The following is a 21,545-nucleotide window of genomic DNA, read 5'->3' on the forward strand; positions in this document are numbered from 1 at the left end:
GATGATGGGTTTTCCCTCACGGTAATGTCAGAGCCTTTAATATGTTTTTCAACGGCTCTGGGTAATGTCACAGCTTCCAAACGCTATCAGCGCAAAAGCCTACTGGCGCTCGTGATTCTTTAGCTCCACCCACACGTCACGACTCCAGCCGGTCGTGTTTTTCCGGGAAAAATCGGTACAGACTATCTTTCTCTTATGAATATAATAAAACTAAAGACTTTTTGGATTTATGAAGGATGCAGTACTACTCTAAATGTACTCAAGATTAACAGGATATTGAGTGAAAACGAGCATTTCACCCCCCCTTTGAGGTTACAAATACATTTTGGGAAAATACAATTCTGAAGTCAAAATGTGGGTGAAATAATGTCATTCAGTGTAACAGTTATATTTATGAAAGAGCATTAAACAACACACTTATTCTGACCTGTGCATATTAAAATATATAAAAGAAAAAGTGAGTATACTAAATTTTATTTACTTGTTGAACAAAATCTATTGAATGCACTGTATAAAATATAAAAAGTCATAAATAAAACAGAATATTGGTGTGTAAAATATATATATATATATATATATATTGTCTCTCTCTTTTTTAAATGTAATGTTGAATGCAATGTGTTTGCTGCCATTTCTTTATAGATAACTTTGAAATTCACTTGAAATTTCTGCAAATTATAATATATGTACAATTGTAACAATTTATTATTATGAATATTATTATTATTATTTTACATTGTGCTTAATTTATTTATTTACTTTTTTTCAACAATTTTTACAAATTTTTTACCCTATTCACTGAACGTACTTTAATAAAACAGGATAACTATTAAACATAAAAAGTCTATACTGGTCATATATAGGTCAATTCAGTCAGTCTTTATCATTTGATATTTAAAGTGCCCCTATTGAATGGGAAAGAAATCATCCTGAAAAGTTTTAAATCTGAAAGTGCACCGTGTATAAAGTTATTGTCTTTCAAAATAAATGTTCAACTCTGAATCATTGAAATGAGTCGTTTTTAAAACAAATCCCAATATTGCCCGCCCACATGTTGGTCTTTTCCCGTTGGTCTGAATAAAAATGCTAATTCATTCTGTGCCACTGCTGTGGTGCTTTTTGAGCGATAAAAATAGCGGCTTCCCTGGTAATGGCTGTACACAAAGCAGCACTGCGCTCATAAACGCTGCTTTATCAGGCATTACAGACTTATGATGAAATGAAAATGAGACCAATCGGACCAATCACCTCAAATTAGTATCACGCAAAGGATGGGTTTGGAAAAATTAATTGCTGAATAAATCTTTTGGTAAGGTAAAAATAAATGCACATTATAAGACAATGAAAATGTTTTTTATTGTTTACTAATATTGGGGAATCCCAAAACCAAAATATTAACCTTTCATTACCCTTAATAATAGGGGCACTTTAAATCTGTATTAATGCTGAACTTCAGGCAATATGAGAAAGATGGTCTCCTACACGGCCTGGTGTACGACCCGAGACTTCTCCAGCAGGTAATCGGAGATCTGAGCCCCCACCACGGTCCCTCCACAGGTGAACTTCATCTCCAGATACTTGCCAAAACGACTGGAGTTATCATTAATCACAGTACAGGCATTTCCAAAGGCCTCCACCAGACTATTGACCAGCAAAATCTTCTCTTGAAGGGTCCGATTGTTAGCCTGAAGAAACAAAAAGATAGAACAATAATTCAGTTGGAATTACGTCATTATGTGAGAAGAATAAAGCATTAAATGAAATGAGAGACATTCTATGACAAAAACATATCATAACACAACAGTGAAAGCGTAAAGCCACTTTCCGAACCTTTCCAAGGACGGTCAGCTGTTGGACTAATAAATGGGCACTTTCTGTTTTCCCAGCACCGCTCTCTCCGCTAATGACAATGCACTGCACACGGAAACAAACAGTTCAGAAGTGCGTATAAATATACGCCAAATAAAAACAAAAACTCGTTGTATTGATACGCAAATATGGAATTTTGGCATGCATACACTACGTAATGGATAGGTTTGGGGTTGTGGGGTAGATGCATATTGTCTACATGAAATCTGCCTATCATATGCACTCCAACAAATTTTTTATCATAAGCACACGAAAACTGCATATTATATGCATGCCAAAGTCCATTTTTGTGTGTCAGAACCATGAGTTTTCATTTTTATTTGGCGTACTATTTCTACACATTTTCATGAGACTGGGCATACTGACGCATACAACAACTAAATCTTAAAATAATAAGTTACACTTTTTTAAGGTCCAATTCACGCTATTAACTATGACTTTTGCCTCAATCATCTCCTAATTTGCTATTTATTAATAGTTAGTAAGGAAGTTGTTAAGTTTAGGTATGAGGTGGGATTAGGGCAGTAGAATATGGTCATGAACAACATGCTTTATAAGTACCAATAAACAGCCAACATTATATATTAATAGGCATGCTAATAAGCAACTAGTTAACAGTGAGAATCGGTCCCTATACTAAAGTGTTACCAAATATTATTTACTAGCATTGTCTCAACCTAATACAGTACTTGAAAACTACTTCATATGGGTTAAATCAGGTAGAAATATCTCTTTGAAGGAACAAGTGCAGGTTACAATATTTTAAAGAAACATATTCTAGGACCACAGAGGAACATACCTGATCAGCATTATAGGACACCATGGACTGATATGCGATGTCTGCAACTGCATATATATGAGGAGGGTTGGACGTTCTTTTGGCTCCAATATAAACCTTAGAATGCTGTCAGAGAATCATAAAATGTTAGACAACTGTATTTCCTGAAACAAAAGTGTAACATGTAATTAAGTGTTCAGTATATTCTTAAAGTATATTATTTCCATAATAAGCACTCTTTTTTTAAGTATACTAAAGTGTACTTCTTTTTCACACGGAAATCTAGAGAGAGGAGAGCATGTGAATGCAAGAAAATGGAGAATTAAATATACACTCTTTCTGCAGAAGGCACAATGTCAAAAAACAGATACAGATTGACAGGCGAGGAAGAAAGCCAACGAAATAGGAATGTAGTAGACAATGAAATGCTGATGGCACTCAATAATGAAATATCTCCCACCTCTGGTGTGTACAGCTCCGTTTTGTGGAATGGATTAACCGCTATGAGGATGTCTCCAACGTAGGTATAGATCTGCTCCTTTGCGTAACGTCTCTGTAGCTGTTCAGTGATTGTGTTCTAACAGAGAGACAATTAAACATCACAGATGGCCATCCCATCAAACCACTGCACACCGATACACAACAACATAACCATCTAATATCACATTTTCATGCGTGGCCAACCCTTGACACACTGAGATGATTCATTATGTAGACTGCTGCATTAATGGCTCTTTACATTGTGATTATGGCACACTATGTACATTTTGCTGCCATATGCGGCCAGTATGCCAATACAAGACAGTTACACACATCACAGGTCTCCATCTGGTGATATCAGTCCAAGGACAAAAGCATAATACAAGTGCTTCCTGTCAGCACTGCTACCACAATGGATGAGAAAATATATCTAGTGTCAATGAGAGCCCTCCACATTGATAAATCACCTTAAATGTGTTTTTATACAAACTCTGTTATTGTTCACTAATCTGTCTATTTATTCACTTGACAGTTAAAATATGAGACTGCTTGGATGAGTTATGGTCACTTGACAGTCCCTCTGGAAAACGCTACTGGAAAATGTAAGAAGTACAAAATATTCCAGCTGGAATGAATGGGCTGTCTGACCGAAGGAAAGAAAATTTCCTGAATTCTTTCCTGAGTCTTTGTACTGATGATCAAAACCTTTGTGAGTGTGTGTGTGTGTGTGTGTGTGTGTGTGTGTGTGTGTGCGCGCGCTTTGGCCTTTCTCTTGTGGGGCCTGTATTCATTCTTACTTCATCTAGAACCTCTAGGGTTGCCAGATCATCCACGTCGTCACAAGACTGACTTTGAGACTTCATGTAGCTGCCTTTTTTGGTGTGGATCCGCTCATGCCTGCAACCATGAAATTTGAAATCACAGAAATTACTCACACAAATTACCTTGTTGAAATTATTGATAAAGGCATTAAAAGGTAATGATGAAATGAAAATCAATAGTTATATTGCAAAGTCATTTGAAGATGCCCATATTTAATTTCAAAATCTTTATTTCAAGGTTATTTTATTCTATAGCTTTATTTTTTCAAAAGCTATGTAGTAAAATTATCACAGTAAATTGAGTTAGCATCTTATAAAACTAACAATAGGTACTGTAACAGGCATGCAAAATACATTAGTATTATTATAAGTTTGGGGTTAGTAAGATTTTTTCCACCTAAAAGAAATGAACAATTATATTATATATATATTCATCTATAATATTTCATCTATATTTATTATATTATATTTATCAGCTTTATTTTCATCTATATATATATATATATATATATATTATAGATGAAAATAAAGCTTCACTCTTAGTTTTTATCAAAATATTAAGCTGAACAGCTGTTTTCATCATCGAATGATTCGTTTGCGAACCGGACATCACTAAACTGCAGTGTTGTGAACGCTCTCACAACAGACCCGGAAGAGAAGACAATGCTAAATAAAGTCATAATTTGTGTTATTTTTGGAACAAAGTGTATTTTCCATGCTTCAAGAAATTCTAACTGCCCCTCTGATGTCACATGGACTACTTTGAAGATGTTTTATTACATTTCTGGACATGGACAGTATACCGTGCATACATTTTCAACGGAGGGACAGAAAGCTCTCTGACTAAATCTAAAATATCTTAAACTGTGTTCTGAAGATGAATGGAGGTCTTACTTTTTTAAACGACGAGTCATTAATGATATATTAAGTGTCAGGTGAAGATCACAAGTGTGACTCCCAAATGAGGAGCATCAGAGGGTTAAAATAAGTATAATACACTGAAGCAGCAAAAATGAGCTGCCTAACAACATTCTATGAATCACAAAAACACACCATTGGGTACACAGTCAACACTTTTGGGTAAGCTGCAAGGGAAGTCGCCACAACATATGATCGGGACAGGAAGCTGCTAACTGCTACATCCACAGGAAGTAGATTTGATCTAACCCATGGGACTAACAGTCAATATCTCATACCTGGAATCACTGTCTCTCCTTTCAGATATTCCCAGATGGCTTAAATGATACAAATAAAGTTAATATCTTAGTAGCATAGCAGGATTTGTGATGGTGCCGCTATAATGGCTAGCACTCCAGTTAGCAGAGATTCTTATAATTTTATGAACACGTTTATGTAAGTTTAAAAATATAAGTAATTCTGATGCATCTCTGGCTTTCAAGACTGATTACAGAGGACTTATTCTTGAGTTTTGACTTATTTATAAATTGTTTAAAACATGTTTAAACATGCTCTAGATGGAAACGGCATGTCAAGTCAATAATAGTTAAATTTTTAAGTATAATTTGCCATATTATGTTTCAATAAATAGAAATCAAATCTGACAACAAGGGTATCATAAACCTTGCTTATTAAGCACAGATGGCACAGAGAATGAGAAATATATACAGTGCCCTCCACTAATATTGGCACCCTTATTAATGTAATTAATATATCTACAATACAATTTGAAATCCAGTTTTAAAATATATTTTTACTACACTTCAATAAATTTAAGCGTACTTCTTTTTTCTTCACTGGAATAGGTAGAATGTTACTTGTTCTAGGTCACTAATATGGCTGGAAGTTTAATTTAATGTGAGTGTAAATGGCTTTAATCCGTAGATCTCTCAACATTTTTGATGAAATAAAAGGAGCCTTTAAATTGTAAAAGTTAGAAACACATTTCAAATTAAAACTTGTGACACGTGAAACTCATTGTTTGACTCACAGAAAGCACTAGAGCTGATATTTGTGTGGAACTACCTTGTTTTCTCGATAACACCTATTTGTTGGTTGAGGTCGATAAGCTCCATCAGCTGCTTCTGCAGCGTCTTCTTATGGCCCACAATCTGTTTGATGAAGACATGCTGAAGAAGGTCAAACACACTGGGCCTGAGCTCAAAATCCTTTATCAGACACCTGGAGGGGACACAATCGAAAAATGAGCGAATTTGTGTTGAAATGTCCAAGATATCACATCAAACGGCAACCGATAAGGACCAGATTGAGGAAAAACACAAACAAGCTAAAGGTTGTTGAGATGAATTCGGTTACAAACAATGTTCTGGTAAAACAGCAGGAAGATAATTTGAGTATTACAAGACATTATGAGACGCTGATGCTGAGGCATGGCTCTTTATGAGAGTAATTAACCTACAAAACCAGTGCTAAAAAGAAAAACGAACAAAACTTTAATAACCAGCAAACTTTGTATTTGCCAATGCTGAAGATCGAACTACAAAAACATTTAACCTGCATTACTCACTTGCATAGAAAATCGTTAAAATCGTTTGACCAGAGCTCTGGTTGGTGTAGGGTGGGTGGAGGATTCCTGTATGGAGAAAAACATGTAAACAGACAAAGAGAAGTATGAGAGAGCAACGAGAAGACAACCACTCACAGCAAATTAATCCCATTCATTTCAAAGGGAAAAGGCACTCCTCACTTGATAAAATTATTAGATTACTGCCTAAAACCATTTGTTGTTCAGATGAATCGCTTCAAGCACAGACCATATAAAGTATGCAGAATGAAAAATGTCAATATTCCTAAAATGCATACTTGCATATGCTATTAAAGAGACTGCGGAAAGTTGTCACTTATGGAAGAACTGTAAATCATAATTATTTCGCTCCAGTAGTTTTTAGCACTGCGCTCACTGTCTTCTGTCTTCCGTATTTCCATGATGTAAAGGTAAGGTTGTATTAATTTAGCAATTAATCACTTTTAATAATAAGAAATTGTTATTAATATTATAAAAATGCTGTTTTTATTACATTATAAACACTGAATTTAATCAACAAATAAATATATTACAATAATACTATTGTATTGCAAAGTAATTTTATTTTACTTTATTATTTAAACAACTGCAATACATCAATATTGTTTTTTTGTTTTTTTTTCAGAATTAAAAATTATAGAGGTTTTATTTTGGCGGAAAACATTCTCCTGATTTTGAAAAATGTATTGGGTCTATATGAATCATTCAAATGTAACATTTAGTGGTTATCAATGTTGGTTTCAGATGGCTAGCACAAAAAAGAGTAGTTAATCTTTCGTACGATCAACAATTATTTTTCATACAGTTCAAATTGAGGAATGTTGTCACAATATATATATATATATATATATATATATATATATATATATATATATATATATATATATATATATATGTATATTTTTTTTTATTTTTTTTTATTTTTTATTATTATTCTTTTTTAATCCAGTAATTACACTGGATTAGACACATGTATTCCATTTTGTATGAGAATTTTTTTTTTTTTTTTTTTTTTTATAATTTAACTTTTTTTACATTTAGTTGGAAAGCCACTATAGCCCATAATACAATTTAAATAGATACGTGTTATGAAGCATGGCCTGTTTGTTCCTTTAGGTACTATTTCATTTAATTATTATTTTATTATTCACATTTCATATTCATATTGTTGTTGATATTATTATTATCATTATCATTATGTGTTTTTCTTCAATCCATGCCAGTAAACAGCCATTTCCATTTTTACAATTTCTCTCAAATGGAGTGACACCATGCCCCACTGCAGGCTAAATGAACTGTCTCTTCGTAACAGTGGAAATATTTCATATGGTTTTGTAGTGTAGATATTAAAGTTTGTGACTATAAACAGAGAGAGAGAAAAGGCTAAGAAATATTCAACAAGGTAAAAATAGTGACAGCTATCCCTGATCTCATGTGTCTCAGTTTGAGGTTGCAGGAGTAAAAGTGACATTTTCAGTGAATCTGTGCTCATGTGAGAAAGCTTTGTCTGTGAAGGCTGCCAAAAAAGCGTTTCCCTGTAAATGTAGATAAGTAAGTAGATAGACACTTAACGGTGTCCCAGAGGACCTGACAAGCTTTCCCTGCTGTGGAACAATAGAGCTAATTAGCCATCATTTGGTGTCCTGGTGAAGGGGGCTATTAGCAGAGGGAGAGCAGGGTTGAGGAGGTGTACTCCAGCCCAACGGCTAGCGAGCCAGGAGCACGCTCTCTGCTTCTGACAGCGATTAATTACCCTAATGGGGGGGCATACATCTCTGCTTATCACACGCTGCACCCCACACAAACAGCGGGTGTCAGACGCTTACATGGAAACGGCTGGAGAAATGCTTAGACTATTAAAGTGAATCCTTATCGGCAAATGCAGCAGCAAAAAAATAAAAGATTACAGATGAAAACAACAAGCCTTCTGCTTTTTGAAAGGACATTGTTAAGAGCACAGTATTCAAAATCCACAAGACAACAACAATAACATATGTGACTAATAAAAGCACCAAATACTCAACAAAGTACATAACCCTTCAAAAGACTGGGGTTGGTAAGATTTTAAAATGTTTTTGAAGGGAGTCTCTTATGCTCACCAAGGCTGCATTTATTTGATCAGTAAACTCTTGTGAAATATTATGAGCAGCAACGCTGTTTTCAACACCGATAATTATTTCTCTTGAGCAGAAAATCAGCATATTAGAAAGATCTGAAGGATCATGTGACACTGAAGACTGCAGTAATGACGCTGAGACCTCATGATTTTCATGATTATGTGAAAAAAATATAGAAAGAACGGAATTTATTTTAAATAAAATATCTCTTGTAATATTATTATTATTATTACTTAATTTTGATCATGATTAAAGCATCCTTGCTAAATTATATGGAAGCCTTTTCCACCACAGAAACAAACAAACAAATAAATACTTACATATAGTACATTTATACATAAGTTATTATTATTAATAATATTATTATTCTCAAAAAAATTGCAATGCAAGATAAAACTAAATTGTGACTGACTTTCTCACAATTCTGACTTTTTTTTACATCTAGCAGTTGTTTTTATTTGTTTCTACTATGAGACTTTTAATTTCACAACTCTTTTTCATTCAAGTTTATAACTCTCAGAATTGCAAGAAAAAAAATGGATTCTGTGGCAGAAACAGGCAAAAAAAAAGTAGTTACATTTTAATGGAAGAATTGACATGCTTTTAATGTTGTTATATGTTAAAGCACTGGGAGAGATTTATTAAACAGTTACTGAGACCCTTAGTTGAAACTTTTTTGGCCAAATTTCATCCGCTTACATGTCTACAGCATATTCAGGTTATGTATCTCATTGGAAGTTTTTATTTCTAGTTTATTTTGGCTCTCAGCTCCTGTCTGCTGGCTAAATGTGTGTATTCCTGTCTGTTGGTGGCAGGGGGGCTGAACGTGGACGTGTTGTGCCCAGGGCTCGAGGCTTAGTCTGGCCTAAACTGGGTCACACAAATCTAACACTTCATATGTCATCAGCATGTGCCACTGGCCTAGTACTGTTCACTGAGCACACACCAGCTCTCGAACCCTGGGGTCAGAGTCATTCCAGATCTCCTCTGGTTCTACAAAAGGCATAAGCATTCAGCATGAGAGAGACAAGTTCAAATCAGGCTAATTGGGAGAGTGATTGATCAACAAAAAGATTGACAGATTTTGGAATAAAAAGTTGTCTCAAATATCTCATTTTACAGCCTTTTATTTTAAAGACTTTAAAATCCCCGATCTACTTAAATGCATCTATGTTCTTGCGAATCATTTGTGATCTACAGTAGCTTCACCTGAAGAAGTGAGTATGAGGCTTTTTAAAGAAAATATGCGAATCACCTATTCTAATAATGTGCTAATTAGCAAGTTTCATGATGAATGTGGCTAAAGTAAACAGCCTCTCTGAGAGCAGCTTGAAAGAGAGGGGCGGGGTCAGCAGAGCTCATTTGCATTTAAAGGAAAAAGCTACCAAATGACTTGCTATCAAAAGAGCTGATTTTGACAGGGTAAAAGGGTGATTTTTTTACTACCACTGAGAAATTTGAACCAAACTATGTTATAGACTTTTCATTAAGACCCCGAATAATCATATAATCTTGTGAGAAAAGGGCATCCATTGACCCCTTTAAATAAATAAATAAATGAATACAAATAATATATATATATATATATATATACATTTTAATATTACTATGTAACCTAAAATATAAAATAATGCTCAAATATTCAGGGTTAGATTTGCATCATTTTAATGCATAATAAGCATGAATTAAAATGAGCAAAAATGACAATAAAAAGATACTTATAATGTTAGAAAATATTTTTGGTCTGTTTATCAAATAATCAAATGTTAAAATGTATATTAAAATACAAAATATTTATTTTAAATTGTAATCATATTTTACAATATGACTATTTAAAAAATTATAATGTTGATGATGTATTTATATATATATATATATATATATATATATATATATATTGTTAAATGGTGAGACTTTGAAAAACATTTTTAATAATAGTGTAGATCTAAATATAAAAATACATTCAAAATAAATCTTCAGCGAAATATTTTGAGAACATTCAGATTTGGGATTCTAATGGCTATGTTCCAGTTTTGTCACAATGCATTGCTTATTCTCAGTCTGGATGGGTGTGGGGGGTGTAAGGTGTGTTTTTTTTCTAATAAGAAGTAAAGAGAACACGAGAGAGACCCAACAAAGACAGCCTGCGGCGTGAACATGAGCAGTCAGAAACATTACCACACCGCTCTGTGATTATACCCCCCACCCCCACCACTGACTGCAGTCAGAACACCACTGCTCTGACAGCACAGCGCTCAATGTGTGTGAGGCGTATTATAACACAAAAGTGCTGCACCATCAAGATGACACTAGAGTCCGAAAAGAGTAAACAATCACATTTCACCTTCGGACAGGTGGATGGAGAGAATGGAGAGAAAAATTGCTTGCTCTGTTTCTTGTGTCCACAAAGATACATGCATTTCAGGAAACCGATGTACATTAATCCTGCACTAAAAAGACCTAAGAATGAAAACCAGCCTGGCTTCTGACAGCTCCAAGGCCCAAGCAAGCAGCAGTGCTTTCCACCTGTATGCTTAAACCACAAATTATTCCAAATACTGACACAAACCTGACCTTGTGGACTGTGAGGTCTTTTTGAATATTTTGTACAGTAGTCATGCAAATCAATGTTTGTGTACAACAACTGTCAAACCTAAATAAGGGCGTCACCTTGGAATTTTGAAGAGAGCTCTCATTGGATGAAGATCCGCAAGGGGCGGGTCTCCATCACCCAGCTCTATGGCTGTGATACCCAGAGACCACACGTCACAGCGCTCATCATATGTGGAGTCGAGCTGCTGCTCACACGCGATGACCTGCTCAAATACACAAACACAGTCATTACTGAACTGTAAATGTTTATGACGAACACTGACTGTTGAACATTGTCACCAAAGCACAGAAATTCCACAGTTGAACAATATGTTTCACATATTGTATTGCCATGTCTACTGATCATAATCTGACTGACAATGACTAATGACACCAAAACAGATGTTTCCCGAATATCAGCATAATTGCAATGTGACACTGATTTTGTACAATGGCAGTCCAATAAACAAGTTAAAAAGTGACACTTTTGACACAATACTATTGACTGTTTTTGCATAATTTTGCAAAGCCACGGCAGAACTGTTTTGTGTCTCTGATTCACTACTAAATGAATCCCTATTTTTGAATGACTCAAGTGAGTCAATGATTCAGTAAAGGCGGGCGTACAGGTGCGAATTCGGATGGTCAGAAGATTGTATGTCCACGCACATGTCCCGAGTGAGTTATTTGAAATCGTACGAATGAGGTTATATTTCAGCAACAGGAAACCTCTGGTCACCCTAGTGTGTGTGTTCTTGTATATGGTTTATGGGGACACAAATATCTATAAATGACATATTACAATGTAAACATGGTATAGGAGGACACTTCCTGTGCCCTCGTAAACAAGATGGGAGGGAGGTCGGGAAGTGCTCGTATAAGGCACTCTGCTCGGCTCGTAATTGCTTGCACATGATACAATCTGCGACCAAAGCGAGCACACACGATTTTCACACGATTGAAAAATTGCAAGTGAACTCGTACAACAGCAAAAATCACACTGTGTAGGCTACGCCCACCTTAACCCATTCTGTCACTTGCCTCGTTTCTGAATTAATTATCCATTTGAATCAATCAGTTGAATGAACTACTAAATGACTAACAACCATTTGCCACCACCTACTGGTGGTTTCATATTTAACGCATTATGTTTTTTTTTTTTTTTTTTTTTACCAACATTTCTTATTTGTATGTTCAAAAATATTTAAATTAATCTTATAACATTATTTATACCACCTCAGGTTTCTCAAATAGTCTTTATAAATACATCTAACGCTTCTGTTTCCTCTCCAACACAAAGACGGATTTTGTTAATAATGATTTCATCTAATGGGTAACAAATCTACAGTGTAAACAACTAACTGAAAACATGTAAGAAGTTGATGTGAAAGATGACACATACATTTAATAAGGTCAAGGGAAATGCCCATAAATTATCTTTCTTTCTTTCTTTCTTTCTTTCTTTCTTTCTTTCTTTCTTTCTTTGCTGTGATTTTTAGTTCCTAGAATGAGAAACAGAATAAAAAATCGGAATTGGCCAGGAAAACTGCAATCGGAGCATCTCTAGTTGTAATACTACAAAAGCAACTGAAACTGGGACCTTATAGTGCAGAATTATAATAATTTACTAATACAGAAAATACAATATTACACAAACTAAAAGCATGTTGAATTTATATTATTTCAAAATATAGAAAAAGAAATATAATTTAAAAGGGCGAGAGACTAAGCAGTGATGCGAAAAAAAATAAAAAAAATAAAAAAAATAAATAAATAATCTAAGCAAAAGAGCTGCTAACAAAAACATGCCTTTTTTTGAAGAAGAAAAAATCAACAACTTATTTCTCAATTAAAAATAAATAAGCTTAGACCTGTACATTAAACTTTATTATTGTAGCATAAACCTCTGTGGACAGAAAACCGCAGAATGGAAAACAGGTGGTCTTACCTCAGAATAAGAAGCACAACTAAACTGTCCAGCGTCTTTAGTGTTTAATCCGCGCAATAAGTCCAGAAATGAACCTACAATGTTCCCCACTGATGTTTTGAAATCTAAAAATGCACTAATAATAAATCTCCGTATGTGTTTTGATTGTATTGACACCTAGAACAAATTGAGGCACGTAAGCCTCTACCCTTGAGTCATATGAAAATTTTGGCTACAACTCTCAAAACAGCTTCAGAGCTGCAGTCCTTCTCTCCTGTCTCATATGGAAATCTTATGGAAAAACTAAGTCAACGAAAAAACATTTGCAGCCCACAAAGTCACCTCCATGTTTTGCAAACTACTTGCCAACGGTCCTACCTCAGGGGCCATCCAGAAGGGTGTTCCGACCGAAGTGTTCCTCCGAAGTCTGGTGTTTGTAAGCTGGGCCGATACCCCTGATCAGAAGAAGAAACCAACAAAGCATCATGCAAGGTAGTTATCCGTACAGATTCAATGGAGGGCTTCTGGATTCAAGGAATGTCTTTGGATTGTCTGTGCTAGCAGAGTGGCAATGGAAACACAATTTGAATAGAGATCAACCATGGTCACAAAGAAAAAAGAATGTGTTGTCTTGGATGCATTGATCATAGTAACCCAGCGCTGACCCATGAGCCTTACATAAAATCTTGACTTGAAAATCCTATTTAAGAGCTGTGGTCACCCTTCACTATCACTGTAAAAGCAGAACGGACATTATGTTATAAGTCATATGGGTTTTACAAGACATGATGGAGAGAAAAGGAAGAAGATTTTTGGGAGGTCAACTATTCCTTTAAGCGTGTACAATTTACATAAGAAGCTAAATTATGTAAGAATCTTACTTGACTTAAGGAAAGAATGGTGCTTGCAAGGATATAAAATGATAGTGGTTAGTGTTAAACATCACTGAAAAAATATTACACTAAAAGAAGTAACAGTAGATTAACTGGATTTATTTGTCAAAAATATGTTTTACTATCACTGGTTAACCATTTGCAACCTTAATATATTAATTTGTATCACCAAAATGACATAATATGGGTTAAATCAAGTAGAACTAAAATTTTAAATAACAATGACAGGTTACCACTTTTCACAGTGCAAGTTTAGCTTTTATGGTGAGGTCAAATGTGCAGGAAAAAAGGTCACACAGATCACACAAACCAAGCAGCTTGGGAGATCTATGTGAGGAACTCCTGTGTCCTCAAGTAGTTTACTATTGAAATAACTAGATTTGGTTTGCCAAAATTTGCAGAACAACAGTCAACATTACCAAACCTTTATGGATTGGAGCATACAATCTACTAACTATTGATGTGAATATGATAGATTTGACATTTGACTGAGATCAGTTTTACATTTTAATTTTAACAATTCTTATCCGTATTCATATTATTAAATGAATGATATTAGTTGTAAATACTATTATTTTTAAGTAATTCACGACAAAATTTTGAATTTACTTTAAGAGAAATACTCCAATGTCCAATATTCACCAATATCAGTGATATCATCATAACACTTACATTTGAAATCTGATTGTTCTTTCTTGTATCTGTTTGCTTAGTGAGTTGCGACTGGTCTTTTCTATTTTGCTTCTATGTAAATATCTATAGTCAGCTAAATAGCTAAACCAAAGCCTAAAACCTAAACTTACCTAAAACGAACACTATTCTTTTGCTTCAGAAAATGCAAATCCAGTGCCATTTGTTCTAAGCACAAACGTCAGTATATGTAAATATTTTTCCTGCAAACAAGATGTTAGAAAATTGGATTTCTGCTGTGAAGAAACACAAATCTGTAGATCACACGGTTTCTGAAATGTTTCGATTGGAGCAGATTATGCCGGACGGCTAAATTTAACAACGAACACGTGATTCATATTTAGAATGTTTCTAAAGGAATCTTCCATCAGCTTCTGATCGGATTAGAGCTGTTGAATCACCAGCAAACAACCCATTCCTGGCAGTGTCAAAAAGGATTCGTTGCGTTCACAAGACTCTCAAACACATGAAATCCCCACTACACCAGAGACAAATACAGAAACATGGATTCACATATGCTGTGGGCTGTAAATGGACAACAGACAATAGACATATTGAAGAATAACAGTTAAACACACACACAGCACTAAACAGTCTCCTGCGGCTGTTCCTTTTCTGCTACATTAGATCTGCACAGGGCCCCGGGGCCAGTCTTAATAATCATCAGAGATAACACTGGCAATTAGAATATTCATGACAAAGCCACTAAAGCACCCCCTCCACACACACACACACACCCTCCCTCTTGCTCTTTTTGTCTAACAAATGGCTTTTTTCCTTCGTTCAGATGAGTCAGTGTGGGGGCTTTATCTGCTCAGCATAGCGTGAGCCCCTTCACACGGATAACGCATTAGCCCTGCGTGACTCGGAGCGCTCTGAGACGTGGGCACGTGGAACCTCCGCGTACAGCCACGGTCCGACAGCCACCCACTCGCCGTGGCTCCATTCCTGACAGTGGGAGACAGATATCCCCCTCAGCACGTCTCCGACCAACCACTCAACAAATGCACTCTTTTTGGAAAAATTAGGTTGACAGGGTAAACGGAGCGACATTCAAGTGAGGTTTGCATGGTTTGACGCAGACTGAGAATAGAAAATATTGAATTGCCTGCTTTCACTATATGTTTGGGGTTAAGGCATCAAGCAATACCTTCTGAAATAAATAAACATATATGTACACAGACTAGACAGCCAACTATCAAAATGGATAGTTGTGATACTGAATGCTTGATTGTTTGAATAAATGAATGAATGAATGAATGAATGAATGGATGGATGGATGAATGGATGAATGAATGGCCAAGTAAGCAAGCAAGTGGGAAAATAAATAAATCTAAAAAGTTGTAGGCACTTACAATGGAAAAAATTGGGAAAATCTGTAAAATATATATATATTTTTTAATAAAAATAAAAATTAAATAGTGTAGCCTCAAGACTCAAAAGAATTGTGATTTTAGTGTGAAAAAAATCACTAGTATTTTCGGTCTAATGTTGTATATTATCATAACTATTAAACCCTCAATGATTTGCTGTATTGTGCATATATTCATAGCTGAAGTGGTTTACTATATACAAATCATAACACTGCCTCTCTTTACCTTTTTGCTGAATTGGCCTTATTGATAACTGGCTTTTCACACTTTGATTACAACAACTAACAAACTAGTTGTTGATAACATAATACACTGAGAAAAAACATGCTAAAAAAAGAAAGATGATGATAAATATGTTGTATTTGTAAGAAACAATAGGTATGACATTCATTTTTTTAGGTTCATGACTCTTGTCATCATATTAGAATAAAATATGAGTGTTCTACTCCTATTTGAATGCAGTGCCCTTCAAGCCCTTTCTCAAATGAAGACGGGGTACATGATTTGGTTATTAAGGTTACATAAATGGTACTCAAATTGGAAATGATTTGTTTGGATCAGGAGAGATACCACTCCAAGGCCTTGTGTTTAGACTTTAATTCCTCAGCTCAGGATAGTGACTAGAGAAGGACTTGGGACTATGTAGACAGATAACCTCGAGAGGTAGAATGTGTCATCAATAGTTTTGGTCCAAGAGAAAGACAGCACATTTTAGATATGTATATCTGTTAAAAGTTTGTCAATCTTTAGAGATACTTTAACATATGGCCTCAGCTAAAAGCTACAAATGTAAGATTTTTCATGAGACCTTTAAAGCCTGAAAGACCTTTCAGAAACATGTCTTTGTGTCATGCTCTAATGCCACATTACAATTTTGCATTCATGCGGCTGCATTAACACTAATCAGCCACTCTGCATGCGCTGCTTATGTAAATGCTTCATGTTAAATTATGCAGATTTGAAAACCATATATTTTGAGCACTGGGGTTTTTATGAGAATGTTTAGTCTATGTTGAAACAATGACAAGTCCAATTTGTATACTCAAACACTATAGAGAGAGAGAGATAAATAGAGAGAGAGGAGAGAGAGAAAGAGAGAGGGAGGGAAACTTGTACATCGTGACCATGCTGTATGACATCACTGCCCCCCAGGCCCCAGCCCCCTCTCCCTCACCGGGCACTTGGAATTGTCGTAACCCTTCCCCCTGATTTTAGTGTTAGTCATGCTTTAAAGTACACTAAAGTAACTGTAATCTGTTTGATATTAGATTTTTATATACATTAATAGAGCCCAACTGATATGGGTTTTGGGGCTGATACTGATACCGATATTATGGAGTAAAAAAATGATGTCCAGACTTTTGACTGGTACTTTATATGGATAACAGAATTTACATATACAGAAAATATACACATAAACAAATTTTTTGCAATGATCACTCAAATGTGGCGATCAAACACTTGACATGTGACAAAGATATATAATGGAGTCAGGGTATTTAACAATAAACTTTATTTTCCAAAATGAGTCTGACATCAATGCACTAAACAGTAAACTTCACTTATTATAAACAACTATAAACACAAATAGAGCTAAATGTATATAAATTGAATTAAGAACATGAGGATTCATATTTAGTCATTTTGCAGTTTAATATTCACAGACACTAGTCTATAGTGATTTGATTTAAGTGTATTGACCTGTTTTCATTTATTCATCAAAAATATGACAAATTCTGTAAAATTCAGTGAAAAATAATTCTGGATTGTGCCCTAATGTGGTACTAATGTAGCAAATGAGTAAGATTAGTTCATTGTGAGAATAAAAGATGGGGACATTGTTTATTTACTATAGCATTGCGTCTCACCAACTTGGCAACAATGTTGCATTAAATCACCATTCAACAGACCACCATCATGTATTGGACAGTAGAGAGATACAAATTTTTCAATCTGCTAAGTTACTGGCTGTACTGACAAACTGTGCTGACTTAGGATATGTGATGTGACCGATGTGATAAGCATGAGTGTCATGGCAATTTTAAGGGACAGGGTTAAGACTATTTGCTGATGCCGATATATTTAGGACAGACTCATATCGGCCGATAAAATCTTTTAAATGTACTAAACTGCACCACATCATTAAAAATTTGTCATTTCACATTCATTTTAAAGATAAATTATTTACAATGTAATAAATCACAACTTCATCTTAACAAATGTGCAATTAAAAATATATTTAAATATATGACATGCCTGTAAAAAGTTTCAGTTGAACCCCACTTTCTCATGTACACAAATATGACAGTTAGCAGAAGCTATGGTTTATAAAGCTTTACATATGGATTTTTTTTTACAAAAATGCATCAGTTCACTTCAGAAGGCCTTTATTAACCAGCCGGAGCCATGGGGAGTACTTTTTATGATGGATGGATGCACTTTATTGGACTACTGAATCTCAACATCCATTCATTGCCATCATAAAGCTAGGAAGAGCCAGGACATTATTTTAATAGAACTGCACTTACATTTGTCTCAAAGAAGAAAGTAATTCACATCTACGATGACTCAAGAGTGAGTAAATCATATGGTAATTTTCATTTTTGGGTTAAATATCCCTTTAAAGTTTATTTTAGTTTAGCATACATTTTTGACATGACATTTGACGGTCATATTTCAAAGACAATATAATGAATTATTATTCCCTTAAAAAATTAATTTTCATTGGTTTGCAATTAACATGCAATAACATTTTACTTGCACTTGCAAGTATATACTTTTATTTATATTTTAAAATAATATGAACTCTTTTTAAGAGTATGCCTAAGTGAACTTCTTTTTCGCAAAAGCTTATACCTGGAAGACTCTTTTAACAACCACAAACATTATTTTGTTGCTATTACGTTATCAAGAGCACGTTAACAAAGCAGTTTAGAGCATAAAGTACACCAACTGGGCGTACCCTGAACCCTTCAAAGCAGGCCATAGTGATGCTCTGCAATTCTATTGGTCACATTTCTGTGATGTCACAGAGGAGCTCAGTCAATGTCCTTGACAAACTCTGACAGAAAGCTCTTTCTGCTGACAGCAACTTTGCTACAGCAGTTTTAAATTTCTGGCATGACTCATCACTCTATCACACTCTTTCTTGTCTCCCTTTCTCTCTCCACAGCGCTCAGTCCACTTCTCCTGTCTCTCCATATGCCCATCCCCCTTCCCCCTCCCTAAAATGAGGAGAATGTCCCGTTATCTCCCGCGTCCCTCGGATGCAGTCAACTAATTACTGGCTTTATTGTGCCTCTGTTCTGGGGCTGATACCCCTATGAGGGGGGGTTTGTGGGGTGGGGGGGGGCAACTATCTTCTCTCAGGGGCTAAATGCGGTCTAGAGAATAACATAAGAGGAGATTACATTTAGAGTGGATTTTAGGCTGGAAATTAATAGTGGAGGGGGTGAAGGGAACGTGTGGAGCATAGCAAACATTAGTCTGTGCCACATCACAAAAGCCTACGATTGGCTGTTTATTCCCAAGAAAAGCATTTACTAGCTTTCTAAAGGTTTATAAGCTCTCGTATATGCTGTTCTGGAAGAAGCTCTTAAAATACTCCACTTACTGCCTTCATGAAAAGGCCACACGTTTTTCGTAAGTAATATAAAGAAGCATTCAGGAATGGTCTGCTTCACTGTTGTATTTGTGCTTGGGAAACAAGAGCTGGTTATTTTGAACTAGTATCACTTTTGAGTAAATACAGATTAACTGTTTGATTTTTTATGACATTTGTTTCAATGAATGGTTCTGGGACATCTGCAGTTTTTCAGATGAGGACAGATTTATGAAGTAATAAATGAAGAGAGGCAGTGTTATATTGCGTATACAGTGAAACATAAAGGTGGGCGCATTGCACAGCAGAGTATACATGAAATCACACCGCCTTGAATGCCTTAGAAAAGCTGAAATGTATATTTTTAGATAAATTTAGATTTTAATTTATTTATTTGTGCATATTGTATACTCATACACTAAATCCCAAGTATAGTACAATAAAGTAAATATTATTAGTTAATTTTATTCAGTTATTTTATTGTTTGTGCATGCTAGAATTGTGCGACAATGATTTTTATTTCTTTCTTTATTTTTAATTCATAGGGGTTGACAGTATGACCAAATTATGAACATAATTACACTATTAATAATAATAATAATAATAATAATAATAATAATAAAAATAACATATTTGTCATGGAAGGAGACTCACACTGAGGATTAGAAAACACAAGGGTAGTTTATTTTCAGCAAATGAAGCAGGTGGTAAGGACAGGTGAGTATTCAAGTCAATGTAGCAGTCTTTTGGGAAGATGAGGAATGTAACAGTATCTGGTTTTCGCAGGAGATCCTGAAAGGGAGACAGCGGGCAGCACACACCTCAGATGATGAGTATACAGAGAATCCACGGAGATGAGAACTGGAACAAACTAGGGAATGGAAGACAGGAGAACACACTGGAGGAAACACTAACGAGACCATACACTGGAGTGAAGTGAGGTGTGTGCTTTTGTATGAGAGCTGATAATGATTGTGTAACAGGTGTGTGTGTGTGTGATCAGTATTCAGGTGATCGGGTTCGCTGTGATCGGGAGGTGGCTGAGCCTGGACGATCTGTGACAGTACTTCAGTAGAACTTCTTTTTTTTTTTTTTTTTTTTTTTTTTGATGAATGATGAATTTGGTGTAACATGCACATGTAATAATTGAGTTGCATTATAACATGGATAATGACTTTAAATTCAGATTGAATGAACCATATTCAAAGCCACAGTAAAATATTTGTTATACGCCAGTGTTACTTTAGTTTTAAGTAACATTTTAGTATTTTTTTACCATATTTTGAATTCCCTTATTTATTTATTTTTGCATTTTCAGTTTTTCTTTTAATTTGTTAGGTTGAAATTTATGTTTTGTCTATATATTACATTTTTATTCAACTATATTTAAATTTAAGTTGTTTTAGTACTTCCAACTATTTTCTTTAGTTGACAAATTACCATTTCTAATTTTAAGCTTAAGCTGTTTTAGCTGAAATTCTATAATATTTATAATAACATAGGTATATATATATATATATATATAAACACACATTTCAGCTTTATTTCAATTGCTAAAAATGCTTCAATTAGTTTTAGTTATCTATAACAATATTGTTACACAATGTAAATAACCTATAGAAACTAAACAATCAAACATTCTATTTGCACATTTAGTCATGTTTCTTCATATTCTCTTATGTAAATATGTACAGTTCTGCCACTGATTGCCACACAAATATATTTACTGTACGGCGGTCGTACAGTAATGTTGCTTACCACTACACATTTCTTCTGCCTTCACTCAGTATATATCTAGACAGGCAGCTTAAAGTGGTGAATATAAACATCATCCATTCTTCCTTCAATTGCTCAAATATCTGCTGATGCAACTGATAAGGAAACAGAATCATTAAGGTGAA

At 34.9% G+C, this 21,545-nt stretch overlaps 1 protein-coding gene across 1 annotated transcript in view; it reads right to left on the reverse strand.

Annotated features, from left to right (window-relative positions):
* Window positions 1-21,545, reverse strand: part of myo3a (myosin IIIA) — a 93,877-nt gene that overhangs the window by 26,514 nt on the left and 45,818 nt on the right. Inside the window, exons 8-17 of the mRNA XM_026200758.1 lie at window positions 13,466-13,542; window positions 11,239-11,384; window positions 6,434-6,499; window positions 5,932-6,087; window positions 5,145-5,183; window positions 3,925-4,024; window positions 3,108-3,224; window positions 2,669-2,773; window positions 1,831-1,914; window positions 1,483-1,685 (exon numbers count right to left, since the gene is read on the reverse strand). Coding sequence (XP_026056543.1) covers window positions 1,483-1,685; window positions 1,831-1,914; window positions 2,669-2,773; window positions 3,108-3,224; window positions 3,925-4,024; window positions 5,145-5,183; window positions 5,932-6,087; window positions 6,434-6,499; window positions 11,239-11,384; window positions 13,466-13,542 — 1,093 coding nt within the window. The remainder of the gene's footprint in view (window positions 1-1,482; window positions 1,686-1,830; window positions 1,915-2,668; window positions 2,774-3,107; window positions 3,225-3,924; window positions 4,025-5,144; window positions 5,184-5,931; window positions 6,088-6,433; window positions 6,500-11,238; window positions 11,385-13,465; window positions 13,543-21,545) is intronic.

Source organism: Carassius auratus, chromosome 24 (assembly GCF_003368295.1).
Source record: "Carassius auratus strain Wakin chromosome 24, ASM336829v1, whole genome shotgun sequence".
In the NCBI taxonomy this organism is placed as follows: Eukaryota; Metazoa; Chordata; class Actinopteri; order Cypriniformes; family Cyprinidae; genus Carassius; species Carassius auratus.